Source organism: Dromaius novaehollandiae, chromosome Z (genome assembly GCF_036370855.1).
Source record: "Dromaius novaehollandiae isolate bDroNov1 chromosome Z, bDroNov1.hap1, whole genome shotgun sequence".
NCBI classification, from domain to species: Eukaryota; Metazoa; Chordata; class Aves; order Casuariiformes; family Dromaiidae; genus Dromaius; species Dromaius novaehollandiae.
Genome location: NC_088132.1, coordinates 84586887 through 84610344, shown reverse-complemented (window position 1 = coordinate 84610344; position 23458 = coordinate 84586887). Strand labels below are relative to the sequence as shown.

Sequence of the window (23458 nt, the reverse complement as noted above, 5' to 3'; positions counted from 1 at the left end):
TGCTTTCCTTTAAAGACATAGTAACCATTTTTGTATCTCCAGTAACATCACATATTTAAAAATACACTATACTTTCTACTACTAAGCATACAAATCTACCACCACAAGATTTTAGGTGTTCCTAGTGCACAGAGTCTGGGAAATGATTGCTTCAACATTTTAGGAAAACGTTACAATAACCAATGTTTAAAAAAAAAAAGAAAAAAAGAGAGAGAGCGAGAGAAAAAAGCACAAAGGTGAATATAATATTCAGCAAAGAAATCCCTTTAAGAAAAGAACTTGATTTGCAGATTCCATTTTACCCTGAAGATAGTCTTCACTCTTAAAAATAGGTAGGTAAAAGAAGAAAGTAGTGTATTTTCCTTCTGGAACTTCACCTGAAAATACTTCCTCATGCAAAATACACAATGGACTATGCGACATTTTAGAAACAATTGTATATTGTGAAAAAAGAGGAACAGATAAGACTATGACAAAAAATACACAATTGCAAGACCTTATCTCAGCAGGTATAAAATGGAGCTTAGAAAGCCCAACTTTTTTCCTCCTTGTGGGAACCTGAAAAATATCAATGGCTGAAACATCTCCAATACCTCTAATTCATAACATCACTTATACATCCATTCCCATTTGATTTGCAGGCAACAGGCTGACATGCCAATTTTGGGTTTAGAAGGCCCAAATAAAACACAGATTTATTGTTCAACCACAACACGCTGTGAAACTAAGCCTAATCTGTTCTAACACCTGAACTCTAATTCACTGGATGCAGAAGCCGCGTAGGCAGCTATAACTGAGCTGCTTGGAGGAGCGATAGTCTAATGGGGCCAGTCTGAGGCTGGCCTCCAGCACAAGCGACTGCGGGGCTGGCAGACCCACACAGGAGCAAATAAGATCTGCTTGGCTTTCTCCCTCCTCCACCGACCCATCATCTTGGGGGAAAAAAAAGCTGCAGGGAAAAACAGCATCTCGAAGCATAGTTCTAGCTTACATACCTACCTCTTTCTCCCTATGTCTCCTAGACAAGCAAGGACACCATTCAAAATTAAATGCCTTAAAGATGATGGCAGATTTACCAAAACCTGGAGCTGATCTGAAAAATCAGAACTTCATATTCTTATGAAGTTATACCAGGACTTTTTATTTCTGTTCTACAGCTTAATGGGTGAATATTACCAATAAAGAATAGTCCAATAAACATGTGCTAGATTTAGAAACAAATTTGCTCAAGTTTTGTAGAATTTTCCCTTTCTCTTTTTTGTCAAAACCATTGACACGAAATGGGACCTTAGTTTTAAGAAAAAACACACAGTCCTGCTGTTTATTCTTTAAAGTCATAATTCTCTCCGTGTGACATCACAGTTAGCCACTTAGAAATAAAAACTGAATAAGATAACACAATAAATATGAAACTAACCATTTTCAACCAGAATGATTAGAAGTTTTCCTGCAGGATAGCAACAACCTTTTAAATATACCTGTGAAAATAATATTTCATCATGACAGTCTGAAATATTTTTGTGTGACACCTCTGTATTGTATATTCTTATTCAGAGTCACTCAAAGAGGAAAAACGCACTGCACATGATTAATATATTTAAGCTGTCAGAGATGCTTTAGTTTTTTTCCTTTTTATTTCCACAGTGAGTATTTTTCCACAAATGCTGTCAAGGGAGACCTACAATTGCACAGTTGTATAATCTCCAAGAGAAGTAATTGGGCAGCAAGAATAAAAGCAAGCACTGCTTATGTTTTTGCTTCATTAAGATGATGATCATCTATGACTGTAGAAAAACACTGCTGTTGAAGGGCAGTCCCATTTTTCTCCAAGATGCCATGAATCAAACATTCAGCGGGACTCTGTGAAGGCTCTAGGTCCAGCTGCATCATATATTCCGAGCTGGCACAAGTTCTGCCAATGCTCTGAATCAACTAAAAGCACAAGATCACAGAAATGAAGTGCAAGCCCAGAACTAACATACCTTCTCCCAGCAGGATGCTTCAGCTTGGACTCTACTGACGAAACAATCACGTGGCCTTTGCATGGCTTAACTCTCTGTCCATCGGGTACCAAATAGACCAGAAATATCCAGCTTTTTCCCAGCCTATAAACTGCATGACAAAGTCTTCTTGAGACTCAGATTGACTAACCACACACACGGGCAGCACCAACACAGGCTGTTGCTGGTTGCGTGCGTTTGAGTGGAAGCCACGTGCGAGCAGCGAGCACCGCGGACGGCTCGGGTGCCGCGCACCGGCTCCCCGGCACAGCCACCCCCAGCCCAGGGCTCTTCCGCTTCGCTCTTCCAAAACGCACATAAAAGACACAGACGATGGTTACAAAACAATCTGTCTTCTAGCACTTAAAATACAAGTATAAAATCATTAATACTGATAAAGTATACAACACAGATAAACTGTCCAAATGCAGTAAACTGCTTAAATTTTCACTGTTTAGATTTCCCTGCCTTTTCAGCATAAAGATATTAAAGAGATTTCTTTTGGACAGTTGGCAGCTTCCCGCTCACTGATGACCTCAATGTCCAAGTTATTTGATTACAATTTACTACACTACAGATAGAGAAAAATGCTTAATTACCTTCCAAATATGCTAATAATACCAGACACTAAAGATAACAGACTCTATTAGTGTATTTTTTTTTTAATATGACAGCCCCGGCCCTCAGAATCTATACTCAACAAAAAAGAATGGTAAAAAGGTGAAATAAAAATGAAGGTCAAGGATGTAGCCTCAAATGGGTACTGCATAAATATATATGATAGCAGCATAAACTACTACAACTGACCATGTAGAATATCACTGTTGACTTCCACAGCTCCACCACTTGCAAGCTGCTAATCTGAGTTTGGTGTCAAAATGAAAATTAAAGAATTGCTGGACAATTAGCAAGGTATATTCAGTATTTGCAATATATATGTTTAATAGGTAGTGGTCAAAGATACTAATCTCTAATCCAGAGCTGCCTATTCCTGCCCCGATGTCTGATCACTGTAAAGAAATGGATGCAGCAGGAAGGAATAGATTTTAAGACTCACTTTCTTTGTAAAATAATTTCTCCTTTTTTTCGGTAGATATCCTTTCTCCCTCTTCACTAATTTCAACTTCCTTTTCACAGTTTTTTTTTTTTTTTTAACAACCCTTCACAGTGTAACATAAAATTATCCCTTTAGTATATTTTATTGACTCAGTGTTTAAAACAAATATCTAGTTTTTGACCACATATTTCCTTCAAGTATCTTACTGGATTAGTGCTTGAGCCCCTAATCTCACAATGTGACCCCTTCATGAAATAGCTGCTCAAATAAAATCTATTCAGAAAGATCAGCAAGCATGAACTGGGCATAAATCGTATTGTATTTCTCAAATCTAGGCATGTTAATAGAACAATACACAGAAAGAAAATTTTTTAAAAAAAGAAAAATCATTTGTGGAAGTAATATAATTAACACTAACATCTTGAAAAGTGATCACTCCAACAGATGGAAAATTTATACCAATATGCATAACGTATGCCTTTTGAACTACAGATGAATTATTATTTGTGCTATATGAATAAGAAGAAATGTCCCCATTAGAATAAGGACTACTTGGATCTTACAAACTCCTCTAGAGGTATTTCCTTACGGTGTAGGTTATACAAAACACAGAAGTCCTTGTAAAGGCTAGTCTCGTTTGTATATTGTTACCCTGCATTGTAGGGAAAAATTGTGTTATGATGTAGCAAGCACAACATTTGAGGAGTATCCACCACCTTGGAGAGTTTGCTCTGCATGTAACATTTATGCATATGTTTAGAATCCCAAAATTCTGTGTCAACACGTAAGGAGTAGAGAAAAGAGAAATACGAAAAAGGTCACAACACACTGAGTCTTATCTGCTTCACCACCTTATTACTTTCAAAAATTCTGTTTTCCTGAAATGCATATGTAACTTCCCATGAGCAAGCCGGGCCACCCAGATTTGAATGCTGCCCTGCCACCACTGACTTCAAAAAGTTGCAGACTCACTGTTACACAAAAAGCCCTATCTGCACGATAGATGCAACTGCAGGTTTCAACACGGCCACAGCAACGTGATTAAGACCACAGGTTATCCTCTGCGAGGGATCGGTTGCTATTTACAGGATGCATACAAACTACATGAATTTCTGCAAAAGACAACACAGGATACTGCGTAGTCCTTAGATTAACATATTCTATTGGAGTTTAAAAGTGAAAAGCTCCTTTTAAACTGCATTAGAAATGCACTTTCCAGTGCTATAATGATAGTAATAGATCTACAGCAGCATGCTGTTACTCCACTAAGTCTCATACTTCATTTCAAAGGCCACTCACATCAGACAAGCAATTTAGATGATAAAAAATGCTGTACTACCATATGAAACATTAATTACTACATAGAGTGGGGCTTTTAAAAAATTAACTGGTAAACAAACATACAAAAATAATGAAAAATGAGACAAACTGTTAGACAGATCTAGAAAGAATAGCTAAAATAAATGCTCGAGTAAAACATTTTTGAAATGAAAAACTGCAGAATAAAATCCAGACAGAGGTGCATAGACCTTAACGGTGTTTTACACATTCAGTCCTAAAACTCTCCGTTGCTTGTCAGATTGTTAGAAAACATCTAGACACAAACTGGTAGCATGCACACAAATCAATTAAAAATACAGTAAAAAACAGCTTCTGCTTTTATCATGCAAGTGTCAAGTAATAATAGCTAAATAATTCAAAGACAACAGCAGAACAAGACTACTAGTACTTTACTAAGCATGAAGCCTTAATTATTGTTTCAGCATGTGCTGAGAAAAAGACTGAGAAAAATTCTGAATTTACAAAAAAGGGTTGTATGAAATAATTCCTAAGCTGCCACATTTGGTAGGTTCTACAATGTGGCACCAGCTAACATTTCTCCATGTTCCTCAAAATGGGAAAACAGGTCAAGGGAATAAAATCTGGCTAATCATTTTATGATTGCACTAACTGGGGGCATTACTCCACCAAAAGTTCTAAAAATTTGTATTTCTGTTGTTCGCAATACTCTCTCTTCCATCACTAATGTTGGATTATCTTTTGATAATCTTTTAAGTTTGACTGTCTTTCAAGTTCCCTGAACACATAATTATCAAAAAGTTGGGCAACATGCCAGTTAGCTTGATCTTTATGAGCAAACTCATGTCCAAAACTGCCATCGGATCTGTGCACAGAATATGCAAGTGGTGCAAAGACTTCATCTCTGTTCCCTGGTGCCACACATTTGATTCATTTAAGAGCCAACTGAATGCACATGACAAAGTATTTCACTCCAGCAGCAGAATTTTATTAATGATTACCACTTGTTTTAATTGAAGTGAACCTGTCAGTGCATAAGAGAAGCATTTGGTTTTTTACATAATTTATATAAAAATATTGTGAAGTAATAAAATGTGCTGAACACAAAATACGCGGATAATATTTTATAGGAAGTAGTGCTGAAGGGACTCAAATAGTATTTTTTGATTCATCATACTCCTCCTTGCCTTTTTGTCATAAAATTATACTTTTCCAAAGTCCATGATTCAAATTGTGTCCATTTTGGTCTTCATAAGTAATTTTTATCCCCTTCAGTTCTGCCCCAAATCTTAAAAAAAAACAAAAACAAAAAAAAACAAAACAAAAAAAAACCACATGTCCCTGTTTATCATGTCTTATAATTCAACACAGGAAACTTCTGTATGTTTTACTCTACACACAAAAGTAAAATTCCTTGTTTCATAATTATTTTGTTTCTCCTTTCTGATACCATAATTATTTTTTCTTCTTCGGGGTGTCATTATCTCTGTATACGTTGATACAGACAATAGTATTATTATCTGCCCTCTCAGCCTAGTCATTCAGGAGAACCATGAACTCTTTGAGGGGACACCCATTGTAAAAGTAGCCTCCATTCACATGGTTTTCCACTCTTCTAATACGGAAAAAAATGAAATTTTCACTATTAGTGCTTTCACAATATTGAACGGTTATATTCCAGTCATTCATTCAACTAAGGTCAGCTGCTTTTTCTATTTTATATTTTCCTCCTGTGTTCTAAAATATTCTTGTTTGTTGTGATTAGATAAGCATATACTAATTCAGTTTTGAAATAAATACTATCCTTTGATCTGCCAATAACTATTTTAAAAGCTAAAATACTACTGTTAAAGAATAGTGAATTGAAACTGTCTAGAGATAGCCGCTTAGCACAACTTACATAAAACTTGCTTAGTGTGAGTAGCTAAATTTGCTGAAGCCTTAGGCTGCACTTGAATAAAGTAATGAACCTTTACTTAGTTTAGTAAAAACTAGTGCCTCAGAGCTGGTTCAGGCTGGGAGGATAGGGAAGCCACAGGCAGTCTGCGCACCTGTGTCACCCACTCCAAAAGGGAAGAAGCCAAGACTTTGAAAATAAGACCTTGGGAGACAACCGCAAGACCCAACAAGAAATGAAGGTACGACCGTCAGCAGAAACCGCAAAAAAACAAAGATAAAGAGAAAAACAGCTTACCGAGGAACAACGATGCGACCCAATGAAGAGCAGGAGACCCCAGACCTAAAAATTACTATTGGTCTAACTACCGTGTGAGGGGTGGGAAACTTAAGTTGAAAAAACTATAATTGCCCAGGATTTTTTTTGTTGAGGTCCCTCTTCGGAGGCACCCGGCTCGAGCTGTAATTACGGCACGCGCGTGATTAAAATTTAATTATTTAATTTGCTTTGATTGGCTCTGAACTTTACTTGCAGGAACCTAGGGTGGAGCCCTGTTAGGGTGGCTGACAAGCCTAATTTCCGTAACAACGACTGCACGCAAGCTTTCTTACAAAATACTGCAAATTCTTCTTACAGGGGCCCCTGGCTATTGTTACAAAAACGCACCCCTTCCTTGTAACCTGAGCACAAAAGCAAGCTTTAAGAGATGGAACAAAATATTATGCTTCCAGAAGATGCACATCAAACAGAGCTGCATACGTTTCTATAAAACCTTCAGATGTAAGGATTTAAGTAATGAGAAGTACTAGAAATAGCAAATGATTGGAATTAACACAAATTAGCAGCTGTTTTCAGGTATCATTAAAAAAAGTTCCTTTTTTGGAAACAGTCCGCTGGCTGAAGCAAGCAGACATTACAGAGCAGTTTACATAAACTTCACCAACACAATTACATCCATAACCTTGCACCCAACAAGGTCATTCACTATCACTGTAGAGAAAAGAAATTAGTAATCATCAGTAGTTGCTATAGCAGCTACTCCCTGGAAGAAAAGGCAACTACAGCTGTGTCTACAAACTGAGTATACCTGACCTCATAGCAGGATCAATTAAAAAACAAATCCAAGTATGCAGAATGTCACAAATATCTATCAGTATGAATCAAGGCTCTTTGGCATGTATATACAACCTGCTGTCACTTATTACTCATTGCTTGATTGCAGGTCTAATTGTGTAACAGCATCCCAGTAACAAGGCAAATGCTATATGGCTAAAGGCTGTGATTAACAACAGCTTAGTCCGAACAACAAATTCTTAACAACACTTTAAAATGCTGTGTTCCCTGTAATATGTGCATTCAATTTAGATTTAATAAAATTATTACACATCTCAAAAAATCAATTGGTACTTAATAGAGATCTTTCTCTGTACAGGAACTATACTCTTCCCTGGAAAAAGAGGCTCATTTTCAGAAAAAGGAGCATCTATTATTCTCATTGTCGTGTCAAAGAAAATACAAGTTTTTACTGATTTGCTATATGCATCGGACATTTTTGGATATTATTATATAAAGGCAAGTTTCTGGATGGATAACTGAGTGAACTATCTTACAATGCTGACAGATCGTCCAAAAATGTATTCTACGAGTCTGTAAAACATCTGCTTAAATAGCAATGAATAAAATGAAAATAGCTGGTTTAGAAGAAATCACAACAGCCAAAACCATGGTCAGTAACCGTATAACAGATTTGGAGAAGAAAAGGAATATTATATTGCATATCCCTGACTATTACTGCAAGATATACATACAAAATTATGGTCAGGAGCATAATCTTTTGGTAAATATATATTTGTGTGTAATAGTTAAAATTACACAAAAGACTATTTGCTCTGAGTCATGTTAAATTCAGTTAAAACTCTTCTTTGCCCATGACCCACCTGCTTCAAACATGGCTAATCATTTAGAAATCTAAGTGACTTTCAAAGGTTTTAGGAAAAGTATTAAAAAACAAAAAACAACTGTATTATTCCACCTTCACTTGGAACGTTTCAAAGGATAGCATTTTACTGAAGAGGACAAGACGATATTAAGGATCACTGCAGTTAGACTCATAACTGAGCAAAACTAAAACTTTGTTCACCTTACAAATTAAAAAATAATACATCTTAAAACAGTATTAGTTTATACAATCTCACATCTTTAAACACCACTCTAATGAAAGAGAAAAAAGCTGACAAGAAAAAATTGCAGAACAACTGTTAAGCAAAACAGTACTTTATTTTATAACCAAATTAAATCATAGAAATATTGTTACAGAAGTATATTTGTAGCAGTATTTTTAAGTTACCAAAAAAGATTACGCAGAGGCCTGTTTGAAATGACTTCCTGATGTATATATTTTATAAATTACCAGACAGATCAAAAGGGAACAACTCTCATTCCTAGACGTACTCCTGGTACAGCTTAAGACACCTTGGTGTAACATTGCGAGAGAGCTTTCCTCTGCTGCTCCTGCACTGTCTTTGCTCTTTGTAAAACCAGGTTAAGCTTCTAATGCCCTAAAGCCCAGCAACTTCTAATTTTAAAATGTCATTAATTTGCTGAGAAAGAGGAGAAAGTGTTCTACCTTTCAGTATCAAGGGAAGTACCATAATCTCATACTCATCTAATCAAACATCACCATAAATTATTGCCTAACGAATCCTCGGTGATCTATGGTACCATCTTTGCCCACACCTCCTGGCAGCACTGGTGACCGCTGTTTGTGAATACTCACTGGCCTGGAGTCACAGCAAGGGCTTAACAGGCATCGATAGACAGACCCTGCACTCATTACTGCCCTTCAGAACCCTTTTGGTCACCAAAGGATGCATTATAACAATTTCTACAATTCAACTATACGTTCTATGGAAAAGGTTTGTAGTGCTGCTCACGTTGTTGTTTATGAAGTTCTTTCTTCCTTTATCTAGCAACCAAATTATTTTCCGATTAAACACAGAACTACTTACGTGATATAACACTGTCGATACACTGCGGTAAATATGGAGCCCACGCATCAATTGTTTCTTTCCGACCTGCCTGTTCGATTCTTCGCAGTTCTGCTAACAGCAAGGCCTGGGCAGCTTCTCTTACCTATAAGGCCAATCAGAACATCATACAAACTCAAATCTTATTTATTAGCATGTTTTAAGTATAATTTAAAACCAAGAAAAAGCAACATTTTAAAAAACTATATAGAAACATGAGCTAAGCTTTCAATAATTTTTTCCTCCAACACCCCCCACTTTAAATACAGAAGCAAAATAAAAATCCGTAAGACATGCCTACACTATCATGACTCTCAGCAGAGGACACAGCATAGATGTGCTGCCCCACGAGAAAACCAGAGAATGTCCAAATGTCAGGAATGTTGGAATGTAGTAGCAAGACAAAAATCACTTAAAAATAATTTTTCACATGGAAGACTTAGCAATAAAAGCAGAAAAAAATATATAAATAAAAAGGTTTTCCAAAGTTTAAGGGAATTTTTTTTTTTTTTTTTTTTTTTTTTTTTTACACCAAGAAGTACAAAATACTGTCTTGTACTATGTGTCCTTATTATTTGTCACTTCTACCTGAAGAATCCATAACATTTACAAATATACATATTAGTGTTGTCCTACAGGATTTATCGCACAAAGAAGTCAAGTCACTTGACCGAGGTCAAATAGAAAACTGTGGACAGAGAGGAAATATGGACAAGAAGCAATGGGGACAAACTGAAACACAGGAAATCCCACCTGAGCATAAGGAAACACTTTTTTTTTTTACTGTGAGGGAGACTGAACACTGGAAAAGGTTGCCCAGAGAAGTTGTGGAGACTCCATCCTTAGAGATATTCGAAACTGTCTCTCCAGAGATCCCTTCCAACCTCAACTGTTCCATGATATAAATATAATATCCTGACACCTAAAGGTAGCCTGTAACTGAATGTCTGTTGCTTACAAATTTTAATTAGTTTCAAAGTAATGACACTCTCAGGAAACCATCTCACCATACATGCTATCTAGCAAAGGACAAGTTCTGCAAGAGGCAATCAGGGAGCAAAAACCATTTCTGATTAAGTTACAAGACTGCAGAAGACCTACAGTCCACAATCCAGCTCTGTAACTCCTTTCTTTCTTTGAAAGCTGCACAATCAACAAAATTTTTTGCCACAACAGCATAGGTGTAGCGTTAAGGCCAACTAGTCATTTATCAAATAGCTGGGTGACAAACTATTTACTGACTACTGTATATGCACTTCAAAAAATAAAGCAACTCAGCAGTCTCTTAAAAGAAAAAAAAAAGAGTAGAAAATTTTTTTGATCCTAATGAGATTCTTGATGAAATCTTGAAAAATTTTAATCCAATAATTTTCTTTTTAAATATGTACACAACATTTCTGCTTACTACATGCCACATAGAAAGTAAGAAAATTTACAGACATGATTACACTTCCAACATTTTGACACATTAGCTGCAAAATTAACCAACTGTATGTGAAATAAGTAATAACTATAGAAACTTCTGGGTCGGAAACAAATTAGTATTCTCTAAGGAAAAATGGATTCATAAAAGATAACAGCATCAGACAGTTTAAAAAAGTACACTCTATTTGCATGAATAGACAAAATTCAGAAAGTAACAAAACAGACATTCTCCTATTTAGGTTTTGTTTGCAGTGTAAGGAACACTCCCAGTTCCCCTTCTACCTCCTACCCCACACCTCCAAATAGAAAAAAATGAAACAAAATTCCAAAAATTGGGGAAATGAGCTTTTCTAGTGTCAAGTAAGAGTATTCACAGCAACTGTTGCAGAACAAGGATGACATCCAGTGGCCAGTTAGGTAAATCACAGATATACATTATTATTGCAGAATCAGTGAGGTTGGAAGGGACCTCTGGAGCCCGCCTAAGTCCAGGGCCCCTTCTCAAAGCAGGTCAACCAGAGCAGGTTACTCAGGACTGTGTCCAGTCCGGTTTTGAGCATCTCCAGCGATGGAGAACCCACCACCTCTCTGGACAACCTGCTCCAGTGTTTGCCCACCCAGATCTCAGTTTGGGTGTTCCTCAGGTGCCGCCCCCCACTGAAACGCAATGCACTAGTTTAAACCAAAGAATCTAACATTTTAAAAAAGTAGACTGAGATTTGAAAACATACTGTTTTGCACCTTTGAAGTAAAGTATTAACCACAAGCAGGAAAAAAAAAAGCGAGCAGTACAAAATTACTACTGAAATCACCTCCAAGCATCGGTCCTGCCACCTGCGAGCTAGCATCTCCAGAAGAGGAGGTCTGAATTTATCCAGTCCTAACAGGTCAGGGAGCATAACGCAGTGCATGGCAGCAAGCTGGCTCCACCCTGTCAAAATACATCATAACAGGAACATAAAACATAATAAGCACTGAAGCAGTTTTAAGTTTAGAATACCATCAAAGAAATTTCCACTGGCCACTGGGGGAGAAGGAGGGCAAGAGAAAAAAAACACTACAGCTATTTTCTTAAACAAAACAGAATTCTTTTCTTCTGCCATGGGAATGCAGGGCTCACCCTGCCATGGGCTGGACCCCCAAGCTCTAGGGATAATACACGTCTTTTTACTGATTCCAACCAACTTCAGATCACGTTTTACAGCACGTGAACTGCCTGTTTCAGAAACGGGGACTGAATGAGCTCTTCAAGAGAAATATATGGACAGATCTCTTAAAGACATGCAATGTCCAAGAGAGATACCAGCAGAAGACCATCTCAAATCAGTCGTGACTAAATGCAAACATCCCTTGTTTCCCATCCCCTCTCAAAAAGACTTCCCAAAAGTGATAATATTTAGCTACATACTTGGATTTTGAGGTTGCAGGCTTATGAATATGCTCAACATACTTACTAAATACAAAAAGAGTTCCTAAAAGTAGTACTATGGCTAACATTTTAAAAGCGTAAGCCATGGTCCTCAGGTCAAGATTACTTTAGATGACCTGTTCAAACAATAATTTATATTACTTATCATGATCTTTAATGTCCTACTTGCAAGTGTGATATAATCCAGTTACAGAAAACTGAACATATGAATTATTGTTAGAAAAACTGTATAAAATTCTATGTTCAATTTTAAGTTATGCAAAAGCACACAAGCACATTTGCTTGCTATTCTTATCTTTCCATCTAAATCTTACGTAAACTTGCTTACTTCAGATATAATCATACTATAACCCTGAAATACTATGTAGTTAAAAATAGAAAAGCATATCAAGTTCAAACAACATAGCTTTTTAAATTCTTGTAATTTCTTCTACACAAAAAGTTTATTTTATTATTATGCTGTATGCTGACTGGAGAAAATTGATAAGTATTTCAGGTGAGCATCTATATTTTTAAATTGTCAGCATTACTGAGAATTAAGAACTCTGATATTTCATCTAGTAAACCCCTTTATTCATGGTACTACAAGAACAGAAATTATGTCAGTTTTTCTTGCAGAAAAAAATGGGTTAAAAAACAGAATTTCCTATTTTAAGAGCTATTTCTACTAGAGGTATATGAAAGCAGGAATTTATGGCTTTGTAATAAGGCTATCAAAATAGGTATTAAAAGCAACTTACTACAACTTACTAACAGAGATAGAAGTTGTGCACGCACGCATGCACATGCACCAGCCTTTTTGGCAGAAGGACATTTTTCATAAAGTCGATAAATATTTTAGTGTGTGTGGGGGGGGAACCAACCACAAAACCCACGTAGCTTAAATCCAAGCACTTTAAGTTTTCATAAGCATCAAAAATAGAATTTAAAATGACAAATAGAATTTAAAATGACATGAAAACAATTCTGTTTGTTTCTTTTTAAAAGGACCACTATATTTTTAGTCTTTCAGTTTGTAATGGAGACTGCAGAACGCTGGTGTTCGTTTCACGCAGAAGTGGAAACGCTATCACATACTCACGCTAGCAGGTACTCTCAAGACTCTAAATTTCAGATTTGAACCTTCCTACTGCGAGACAGAAGTTATATCCACAACAGAAACACAGGAAACGGCACACAAAGAGAACACAAAACCAAGCACACTACAACTTCTTTCATTCATATATTACCATGTTTGTAGATAGAGGCATCCAAAGAAGCACAGCACTATTTCTTAGTTAAGGGAGCAGCTGATATAGTGTTCTTCTAGAAGGAGCCTTCTAGAAGAACAAGCCTCATCTTGTTCTTAAATTTGTCAACTTAAAGATTTATATTTTCCCTACTTGAAAAGACTGAGATTATTTGTTTAAAATAAAAAAAAAAAAAGATCAGCAAGACCAAATAAGTTCTGAAATATAATCTCCCAAACAATATTCAAGAACTGGCTTTCCACAAAGTCCAAGACACACAAACCAGATCTACTCACCCTTTACCAGCATTAATGGCAAAGTATACAACATTAAACTCATTGCCTCTTTCTTACAAAGAAAAACACCTACACAGATTAAATTAAAGTCATGTCATAACAATGATAAAGGACATTAGTTGAAAGTAAGAGACAAATAGATAGAAAATGAGGAAAGAATACCTTCATTTACTAAGAAACAGGTATGTAAAGTAGGAGCAGTGTCAGAGCCAGAGTGACCAGCTTCAGTGCTAGAAGAAACAGCAGGAGCAACTTGCAGAAGAAAAAAAAGAAATAAAGAGAAAAAATAGGAAAGTGAGGATAGCAGCTTCTGAAAAACAGATTAGTATTACTGAAGAATGAAAAACAAAACTGGAGGAAACTATGATATTAAATTAAAAAAAAAATTCTAGGTTTAGTGCAATGTCAGTGAGAGGAAGACATGCAACTGCAGAAAAACACAGATATACTAACATAAACTTGTGTTTTGAAAAGACAAAGTACCTGTAAACAAAGATCACAAATATATTCTTAAAGACTGTGGATTCATTTTGCAATACTTCGCTATGAATAGAAAAATACAAGTTCCACTATTTTTGCGCTTTTCCCACATCTAGAGAGATTTTGAGTTGCCACTATTCATTAACTCGCCTAGAACCAAACGTCCAGTTTATTTCTAATACTCTAAAATGGCACAGAATGTATTACTGATTGTTAGTTTTGATATAATTCTGTTTAAGTGTGTCTCAATATTCAAATAATTTTAAACCTAAATCTGCTAAGAAAGCACTAAGAATATACAACGTATAAAGACTGTATAAAAGCAGCTTTATACAGTATAAGACTGTATAAAAGCAGCTATAAACGAGCACAGTTCATGAGTGTTATTCAAGGCAGGAGTTGTGACATTTACTTTATGAACTGTGTAATTTCTTGGTGCAAATGCATTTTAAAAGCAGTTCTAAACATTACACTTCACTAATGCTTCATGACTTGAAATTATCACATGAAAAGATACGTAGACCTTATGGCATACACATGCTACAACCAGAGGTCAGTGCTAAGATTTACAGGTCACTATCTGACACTTCCTGCCTATAGAGAAATTATCATATGTCATGCACAAGCATCTTCAAATTAATCCCCCTCTTTTATTCCGTTGCAGAACAACAATGGGTGCAAGCTCCTGAACAGATTAAGCATTGTCTTCTGAATAGTATGTTTGCTTTTCAGGCAGTGAACTTCTTTTGTCACTGTAGGACATCTGCATCAAAACTACTTTTTCCATACTTTCCACATGACTGCATCATCATGGCACGTGTACAGTGACAGGACGACCAGCATAAATCACATCATGACAACAACAATTAGTTTCAGTAGCTGTGAAAAACAGCTATTTAATTTATGAAAAAAAGATTAATTCTTTGTAAAGAAGTGCAGTCTTATTTTGAAGTTTTTCTTTCTCTCTCTTTTTTTATTGTTGTTAGCTCCCATCAAACGTCACTAATTGTATCAGCCACTGTAACAGAAGCAGCTGGCACGATAGCCGAGTAGCATTGAGCTCTACCGATCTCAGGACAAACACAGGTCAAATAGATGGAGATCAAGCATGTCATAACAGGCATTAACTGTAGCTGTACTAATTGATTTTTTTTTTTAAACAATAGCACTAGAAATCTATAAGCAGCAAGATGCTGCACATAAAGGGATGTGCAGGAAGAATACTGAAGAAACCCAAGATCTAAGCGTACCCTCAGAAACAAAGCCATCTTCCCCCAAGAGCATGTACCACATGCCACCAAATATAGAAAAAAAGTGATTGTTTAAAAACTACAGTGTTTTTCTGTACTTTCAACAGCACAGAGAATTTCATTTTTATCAATTGTTCTCCCAAGCAGTTTTATACATTTCCTTTTGGTAACAAAAACGTGTTCATCATTGTAATTAGCAAACCTATTTCAAAGAAAAATGACATAGCTTTCATGCTGGAAAGGATAATCAAAATGGAACTATAGTGAAACATAAACCCTACCTGTGAGAAATACTTTTTTTTTTTTTTTTTAACATCGAATTTGCCATATAAACATGATTTCTGGGAAATCTTGACCTTTCAAACACTTCTCTTTCAAAATAAGTAGTAAATGGTTGTGAAAAACAAAACGCCCCCCACCCCCCCCCTTTCCATGTTAAGGACAACAGCCCTTCCTGGTTTTTGGGGGGTTTATTTCTGCTTTTTTGACCACTACTTCTCTATTTACATAGCATCCCTGACCGTGAAAAGAAAACTTGATGTATGCCACTCCTGAAAATGAGTTTCCCTCTCCAACTGAAGGTCACAGTAAAGATCAATGGTGTATATATCTTCTCTCTTTGTTTTATCATACAGCGAAACGGCCCTCAAAGCCAGGAGTAACTCTGCAATCAATTTCACCTACTGGCTTCAAAGCTCCCACCTGTATGCTCTCCCCAAGTTGTTAAAGCCTTCAGCTGCTCTCATGTTGGCAATGGTTTCATTCTTGCACTCTTAACCACAACTGGCATTTTCTGACAGATTTTATTTACCCATTATCCCCAATGGATAAACATTGCAGCTCCTCTCTACCAGCGCCGCGGCTGGACTACCCTTCTTTTCCATGAAGGATGTCTGGCCGCATCCCTAAGAATAGGGCCACACCATCCCTTCTTCTGTTCTCTTTCCAACAATCCATTTGCTCCTTGATTTTGTGCTCAACTAAAAATTGGCCACATCATGGTATTTTAACGTTTACTCTATTTTTGGCATTAGGAGAATTAGTTTGTTTGCCCCAAACAGGAGCGACCTAATTTACAGAAAGTGCAGAAGGAGCCACCTTCCTCTTCCGTCTCCTTGCTCTCGGGCAGCCAGCATCTCCTCGGGGCCTCCAGCGTCCGGAGGAAGCTCTCTTTACCACTCCACTCCGGTGGAAAGCTCATGTCTAATCTCACACACCTCCTTCTCTTATAGCACATATTGTTTTATATCTGTATACATAATCATTGCACTTATGAAAGAAAAGATGCAGATTACAAAAGACTAATAAAGGATGCTAAACTATCATCCATTGCCATCTTTCATAACTGCAACCGATAACAATAGCAGCAAAGGTGGAAATAGTGTTAAAATAAACATTTGGCTTCATCTTTCTCAAGAGGGAGAGGTAACGTATATATTACTTACATGTGTTTATCTTTAAACTTTAACTTAGATGTATTATAAGCATTTTTGTATCAGGCCAATCTGTGTACCACTTAGTTGTAGACTAACTGTTTGACTATCACCTGATCCTCAACACCAGGATGCTTGGGAGCACTTAAAATACGCAAAAATTCAATGTCAGAGAATGACCTCATGACAGTATAAGCATCTTATATAGATTTTCAAAAAGGTCTTAGTCATTAAAATTTTTGCCTAGAATATTACACTACTTTTTTCCCCCCCATGTAGAAGCTAGTAATATTTTTTTTTATGACTTGATAGTAAGTTGACAACTTCAGTGTCAGGAGCTGAAATGAGATATCAAATTGTTTTACAGAAGGTGATTTTTACCTTGCTTAATTTGTCCTTGAGCTGCATGACTTGAAATTGAAGGGGGTGCCTTCACTTTTGACATCTCAGGAGTGCCTGGCCTAGGAGGCCTAAGTATAAAGTGTGTGTGAAGGGGGAGAGGAAAAGGGGGGGGGAAAGAAAAAAAAAAAAAAGGATTATTTGCTAAAGATATTGTAACTAAACAAATTTTGAAAGGCAACCCTGTAAGAGAAGTCAGTTTGATATCAAAAAATAGAGCTCAACTACAATTCCTAGGTAAGTTTATTCTTTGATGAAATATGATGAAAAGTATATGTTTTCATTAACTCAGAATTTGACCTGTTAATTATAAAAACTCCTTAAAACCAACAAGCATAAAAAATAAAGGACAAAAAAGGCCTCTCAGCCCCATCAGGGCAAATTATTATAACTCTACACTATATTAACATTTTAACTTGCATAACTCCATTAAATGCAATAAAGCTATCTTGGCATGAAAAATAATACATTGAAGAAAAAAGAAATACATTCTGTTCATCTAGATATCAAAGGTTATCACGGCCATTTAATACATCAAACCCAAGAGTAAAATTAAACAAATTAAAATCCGTATTAAAATACGGACTGAAAAAAAGTTATCACGAGTTAAACAAAATGAATATTTTCCATACCTGGTTGGACCTTTCTTCATATGGTCTCCAATAAAAGTTGCGTTAGTCATACTCATCAGCGTGTTTGCCAGTGAAATAACAGACAGGAGATGCTGAGTGGTGACAGCACGTGATACACCGTATGTCCCCTTTCCTAGTCCTTCGGTAATGGACATTTTTCTTCCTAATTCCACACCATCATATGATGGTTTACCTATAGACTGATTATACCCAGGAAGCATGAGAGACATGTGGCCTCCTCTAGACAGCAGGCCAAAGGACACGGAACAGTGTGGCTTAAGCATCCCAAGACGATCAAGGCAAAGCTCATCTAGAACAGAATTCAAGCCCCAGGCGTGAAGACAGGACATAAAAAGCTTTGCCGTATCCATGGTTAGGTTATATTCTAACAAGGTTAATGGTTTAGATTTGCTAGAGCGATATTCTGGGTCACTGTCCTCTCTTCTCTGTCTTATTGATTCTTCATCCTCATCTTCGTCATCAAGAAGATGTTCTTTTATATTCTCTTTGATGGTTTCCTTGACCTGCTGGAAGAGAACTGCTGCTCGTTTCCCGGCCAGAAAAGAGCCTCCTTTGTCAGAGCTGCCAGATGCTTTCTGCAAGTTCTCTGGGGAAATAAGTGCGGTATTAGGCCTAGAGGCTTCTTCCGTCAGCAGCTGAATAATCAGTGCTTCTACATCAAAGAAGAGCACGTGTATATCCGGATCTGTTAAGTTGGTCTTTATAGCTTGAACCATCAGGGAGTTATGTGAATATTTAGGTAAATTCCCCTGTAATTAAAAAAAAAAAAATATATATATATTTTGAAATTTTAATTGGATTACTTAACACTTTTCACGAAGCTAATTCATAAATTGAAGAAGCTCTGAAAACTCACATGGGTTTAAAACATGTTATGAATATGTTAGTGAAGAATTTTACTACATTCTTTCCAGACATTTTACAACATTCTTTTTAGATGCCAGGAATATGAAACTTGTGATCAAATATGACATCCCTAAAATACGAAATCCCCCTTACAGAAGTTCCAGATAAACACAGCTCTCTAGGTAAGAGGGAACTTCACATTTGTTATACAGAACATGCATTCTAAAAGATAAGCTATACTCAGAGTACAAAAAAATTCCAATATTTTGTTTTTATTAAATTTAAAAAGCACCAAAGAGTTTACATTTGGATATAAGAAGCACTGAAAAAGCAATGTAGTCAAAGCTCCTACCTCTAGTCTCATAACTCAGCCTTAATTTTAATATCAGGTCTTTCAGTTTGGTATTATCTTAAGTGTCCCTATTATTTCCATTCTCTAGAGTCTTTCTTTTAACCACAAATGGACATTTAACAGCAGATATGTAGAAATTAACAAAGTTTTTATAAATATACTCTATGTATATATAAATACACACACACACACACTATATATAATTCAAATAACTGATAAACTCTCTATTACATACAAATTATGCAGCCATTTTCATTAACAAATGTATTTATCAGCATGAATCATAGAAACATTTGCATATTCTACTTAGTGTCTTTTAACTGGAAAGTTGGACATATATGTCCATTTCTTCCCTCCCTCAAGGACTTTCTCTCTCAAGACAATACATATTTCTAATCCTGTGACTACTTAGCCTCCTTAATAACTTTGTACAGGATATCATAGGAGGTGTTTGAAAACTGAATTTACATATACAATGTACATACATACACACATACAATTTACATATATTCCTCTTCCATTAAGCTACACAGACTCGAAAAATGGTGTTAGCTTTAAAAAAGCATGTCTGCCACATCCTGTTCAATGACTGCTTCAGTGTATGATGCTGTTTATGCAAAAAGCGTGCTACTGCAATTCCCAAGCTTCTCTCTCACACCGATTTTTTTACCCGTAAAGCTCTCTGCTTTTTCTGTGGCTCTGATACCTTATATTCTTCAGGGATATAAGATTTTTTTTAATGAGATCCCTTTTTTACAGGAAAGTCTTCAGAGGAAAAAACGCCCTCCCTAAAGTTTTATATTAGCTTTATATTTGAAATCTCTCCAGAAGAGGTTAAGTTATACTGTGCTGCAGTCAGGAGCAGCCGGTGATCCACTGCAGTTTTTGTGGGCTCATTTCTGAGGATCACTGAATGTTCATTTCTGAATATTCTGAGCAATTCAAGATAACATAAAAAGAATCATATTTTTGAGGTGGTAAGACACAGCGTCTTTTATCTTGCCTAAACATAACATGCACAAGGTTTGTTCGAGTTTATTTAAAGCAATCCATTATTTCAGTTTTGTTTGACTTTGTAATCTTCAATTTTCCACCACACTAATACTTTATTTTTTAATTTGCAGACTGTTAACTTAAGACTGCTAATATTTTGCTTACTTAGAAAGAACATCCACATGTGTTTTATTGTACGGTGTTGCAGTAAAAGAGAACAAGTACTGATTACTGGTTTGCTTGCTGCACTCACTAGTTATTGTTCGTTTTTAAAGGATGATTCTCACTGAATATACAATGAATAGTCCTTGATGTTTTCACAGCCTCAGCTGTAGTTTCAGGCACTGAATCCACCAATGACCAGTTTTCTTTTTATAATTCATAATCATACTTTTTTTGTCCCTGAAAAGACAACTTATTGCCTTGAAGGAACGTCTCCTTTGACATCTCCTCACATCATGAGGGAGGTTTTCTCTATGAAAATATCACCAACAACAGTTCTGAAGAGTGCTCTTTAAACATTTCACATTATTGCAACGCACTGGTATCGTGAGCATATGCGCACGTGCGCGCACACACGCACACCCCCCTCCCGAAGAGACATATTCAGAACACACAAAAAGACTCTCCGCCAGTGAAACACAGACCTGGCAAAATCTTCAATAACATGCACTGCTCCACAAGAATCACATAATTCTGAATGTCTGTCTTTCCTCAAATTAAAATCCATTTCATTTATGTAATGAAGTTATGACTCTACCAGTGACATTTGGTCACAAGTTATGAATGGGTTATGAAAGAAAAATTAAACAGAGATCATTATCTTCTCTCTCTTTTCTTACATTTCTGAAAGAAGCTGCAGTGCTGATTAGTTCAGAACGCTACATAAACAGCCAAGGGGCCTAAAGCACAGGAGCAAATACCCAAATTCTGTTCCTTTTTGCCTGTGGTCAACTCTGAGAATAAAGAAGTTATGCTTATTAAATAAGTTTGTCATGAGAAGCAGTTCATGAATAATAGGGACCAGAATAGAAATAATTAAATGTCAATAACTGCTACTTATGTTCTGCAATGCACTGATTTATTCACATATTCCTTATTCATTACAAATCTAGTTGTCATTTTCTCAGAATGTAATGTAGGTACCTTTTTATACAATGGTCTCTGGTAATGGTCTCAATTATAAAATTAGAAGGAACAATTTAACAAAAATATTTTAGCTATTGATGATCATTGCTCTCTTTTTTGCTCTTTGTGTCCTTTGTGTGCTGTGCACTGTAACGCAATTGCTGCCTTCAGCAGCCAGCAATCCCCCGATCAGAGCTGCAATAACTGCACATACAACATCAAGGTTTACGCTTGTGCAAAGTGATACGGGATTCGGGAGGAATACCAGTACACAAGTCTGAACGCGTATCCTTGTGGAAACAAGATGGTGCTCTAAAGTGGGGTCTCCATACATTCTGCTTGAAAAAAATGTTATTTAATGCATGAAGAAAGATACTGATACGTGCTGGAAGCAGGTCTCTGCTCCCCTCTGCTGGCCCACAGCCAAAACTACCAGCACACTAGAAGTCTGCACGACTTGAAAGAAAGACGAAAGCAACAATGAAAGCTCTTTCTCTTAGGACTCAGTTAAAATTTTAAATGGCATTAATAGGATAATCAAATTTACTACCTGCACAGCCTACTCTAACAGGTCATTATTGGGGGGGGGGGGGGGGGGGGAAGAGCTAGGATGAATGGCAGCATACCAGATCATCAGTAAGAACACGTGTAAGCAGGATAGAGAATTGGAAGGGACCTCTGGAGATCGCCGAGTCCAACTCCCTGCTCAAAGCAGGGTCAGCTACAGCAGATTGCTCGCGGCAAGGAAAACCTCTCACATATTTCCTCAACACACAGCTCTGAGGATATTTTCTACCCAGTTTCCTTCAAGATAGTTTTGCACTTCTTTGTATTAAATTTTTATTTTAATAGAAAGATAAAATTAAAAAAAAAAAATCAGGTGTTATAGTCTCTCTGTGGCAAAGTTCATGAAACCCTCACAAGGCCAGAAGTCATCCTTTCTCTATATTTTGCACCTTTAACAAAGATGCATGATGCAAAGCCCAGGAGAAGCTCTTCCTTCAAGCTCTCCTCTGATGATTTGTTCTGATACACTATTTAGCCCATCAGCTAAACTACCTTTGATACTTCAGCCTACTTCTAAAATTTACTTTTTGCTCCCCCCCCCCACCCATCTCTACTGTCTCTGCTGCTTGCAAAGACTGACTGGCAGCTTTGTTCAGCCCAGCTCCACTAAAGACTGAAAAAATTGAGCCAGAATCTAGGACTACATCTAGGCTCTGGGTCTCCTCTCACAATTATAAATAATTAAATTGTATTTCTGAACTACTGGAAGATTGATCAAGCATATAAAAATGAGAATATATAATTTGAAAGGCCTAAGGACTGCATTATTTTAAAGCAGATTTAATATGAACAGTAGCAAATTAAAATTAAGAGGATATTCAGCATCAACTCTTGTACTGTACTGTCCTCCACACTGTAGTTCCTTAAAAATTTTATATAGTACTAATTTTTCCTGGGATACCTCCTACATTGTACTCTATTCACTCTTCAGAAGGTTAAAACTAATGTTAAAATTACCCTTTATATTACATAATTTTGAAATTCAAGGTATTATTATGAGATCAATTCAGAAAAAGAGCTCTTGTTGCTGGTTGTTAGAAAAGGACTTCCTCTCCCTTCAAAATATTTTGAAGTTGCTTCCCTACTTATGCAGTAATTTTAAATTACAACCAGGACAGAGAAAAGCAATCATCCCTCGACCCCACGGGCTAACGTGCAGGCTCACCCTCCAGCTGGCAACACCCGAACAGTTTACTTCATCTTCAGCAGAATATTCACAGGAAGGTTAGCAGAGTGCTTAGCAGGGCTCTTCATACAAGCACTTACTTATTGCTCGTGCTGATAAGCAGTCCATTGCTGCAACAGCTCAGTAATACCCATGTAAATTGTAAACTCGTGTGTCTAAATGTACACGCATAAACATGTCATGGCTCTGTATGTGTAGCTCAGTAACAGTTAGTGAATGCTTTTAACCAGTCACTACAGATTACTGCATTTGAATTTATCACATAAACTGAAATATTTAGGAATGAGCTAAGCCCATTAAAATCTTGCTTTAAACACTTAAAATCCTTCTCAAACCGTAATTAATTTTGAGCATTTAAGTTCTGCTGGTTCCACTTATATCTGTTCATATGCCTATTTTACTAATACTTTTTCTGGCCTGTCACACAGCCACAATTGGGGGAAAATAAATAAATAAATAAACCAAGCTATAGCACCATATAGCTCCGTCTTTAGAGAGGTCTGCAGGAATGTA

General features: G+C 36.6%; 1 protein-coding gene across 2 annotated transcripts in view; it reads right to left on the bottom strand.

Annotated features, from left to right (window-relative positions):
* LOC135325062 (WD repeat-containing protein 7) overlaps positions 1-23458 on the bottom strand; it is a 164231-nt gene that overhangs the window by 107606 nt on the left and 33167 nt on the right. Inside the window, exons 15-19 of one of the 2 annotated variants that reach the window (XM_064502497.1) lie at positions 17853-18622; positions 17203-17291; positions 13821-13910; positions 11517-11635; positions 9262-9385 (exon numbers count right to left, since the gene is read on the bottom strand). In XM_064502497.1, the coding sequence (XP_064358567.1) occupies positions 9262-9385; positions 11517-11635; positions 13821-13910; positions 17203-17291; positions 17853-18622 (1192 nt within the window). The remainder of the gene's footprint in view (positions 1-9261; positions 9386-11516; positions 11636-13820; positions 13911-17202; positions 17292-17852; positions 18623-23458) is intronic. The other variant, XM_064502498.1, reaches the window with a different exon arrangement.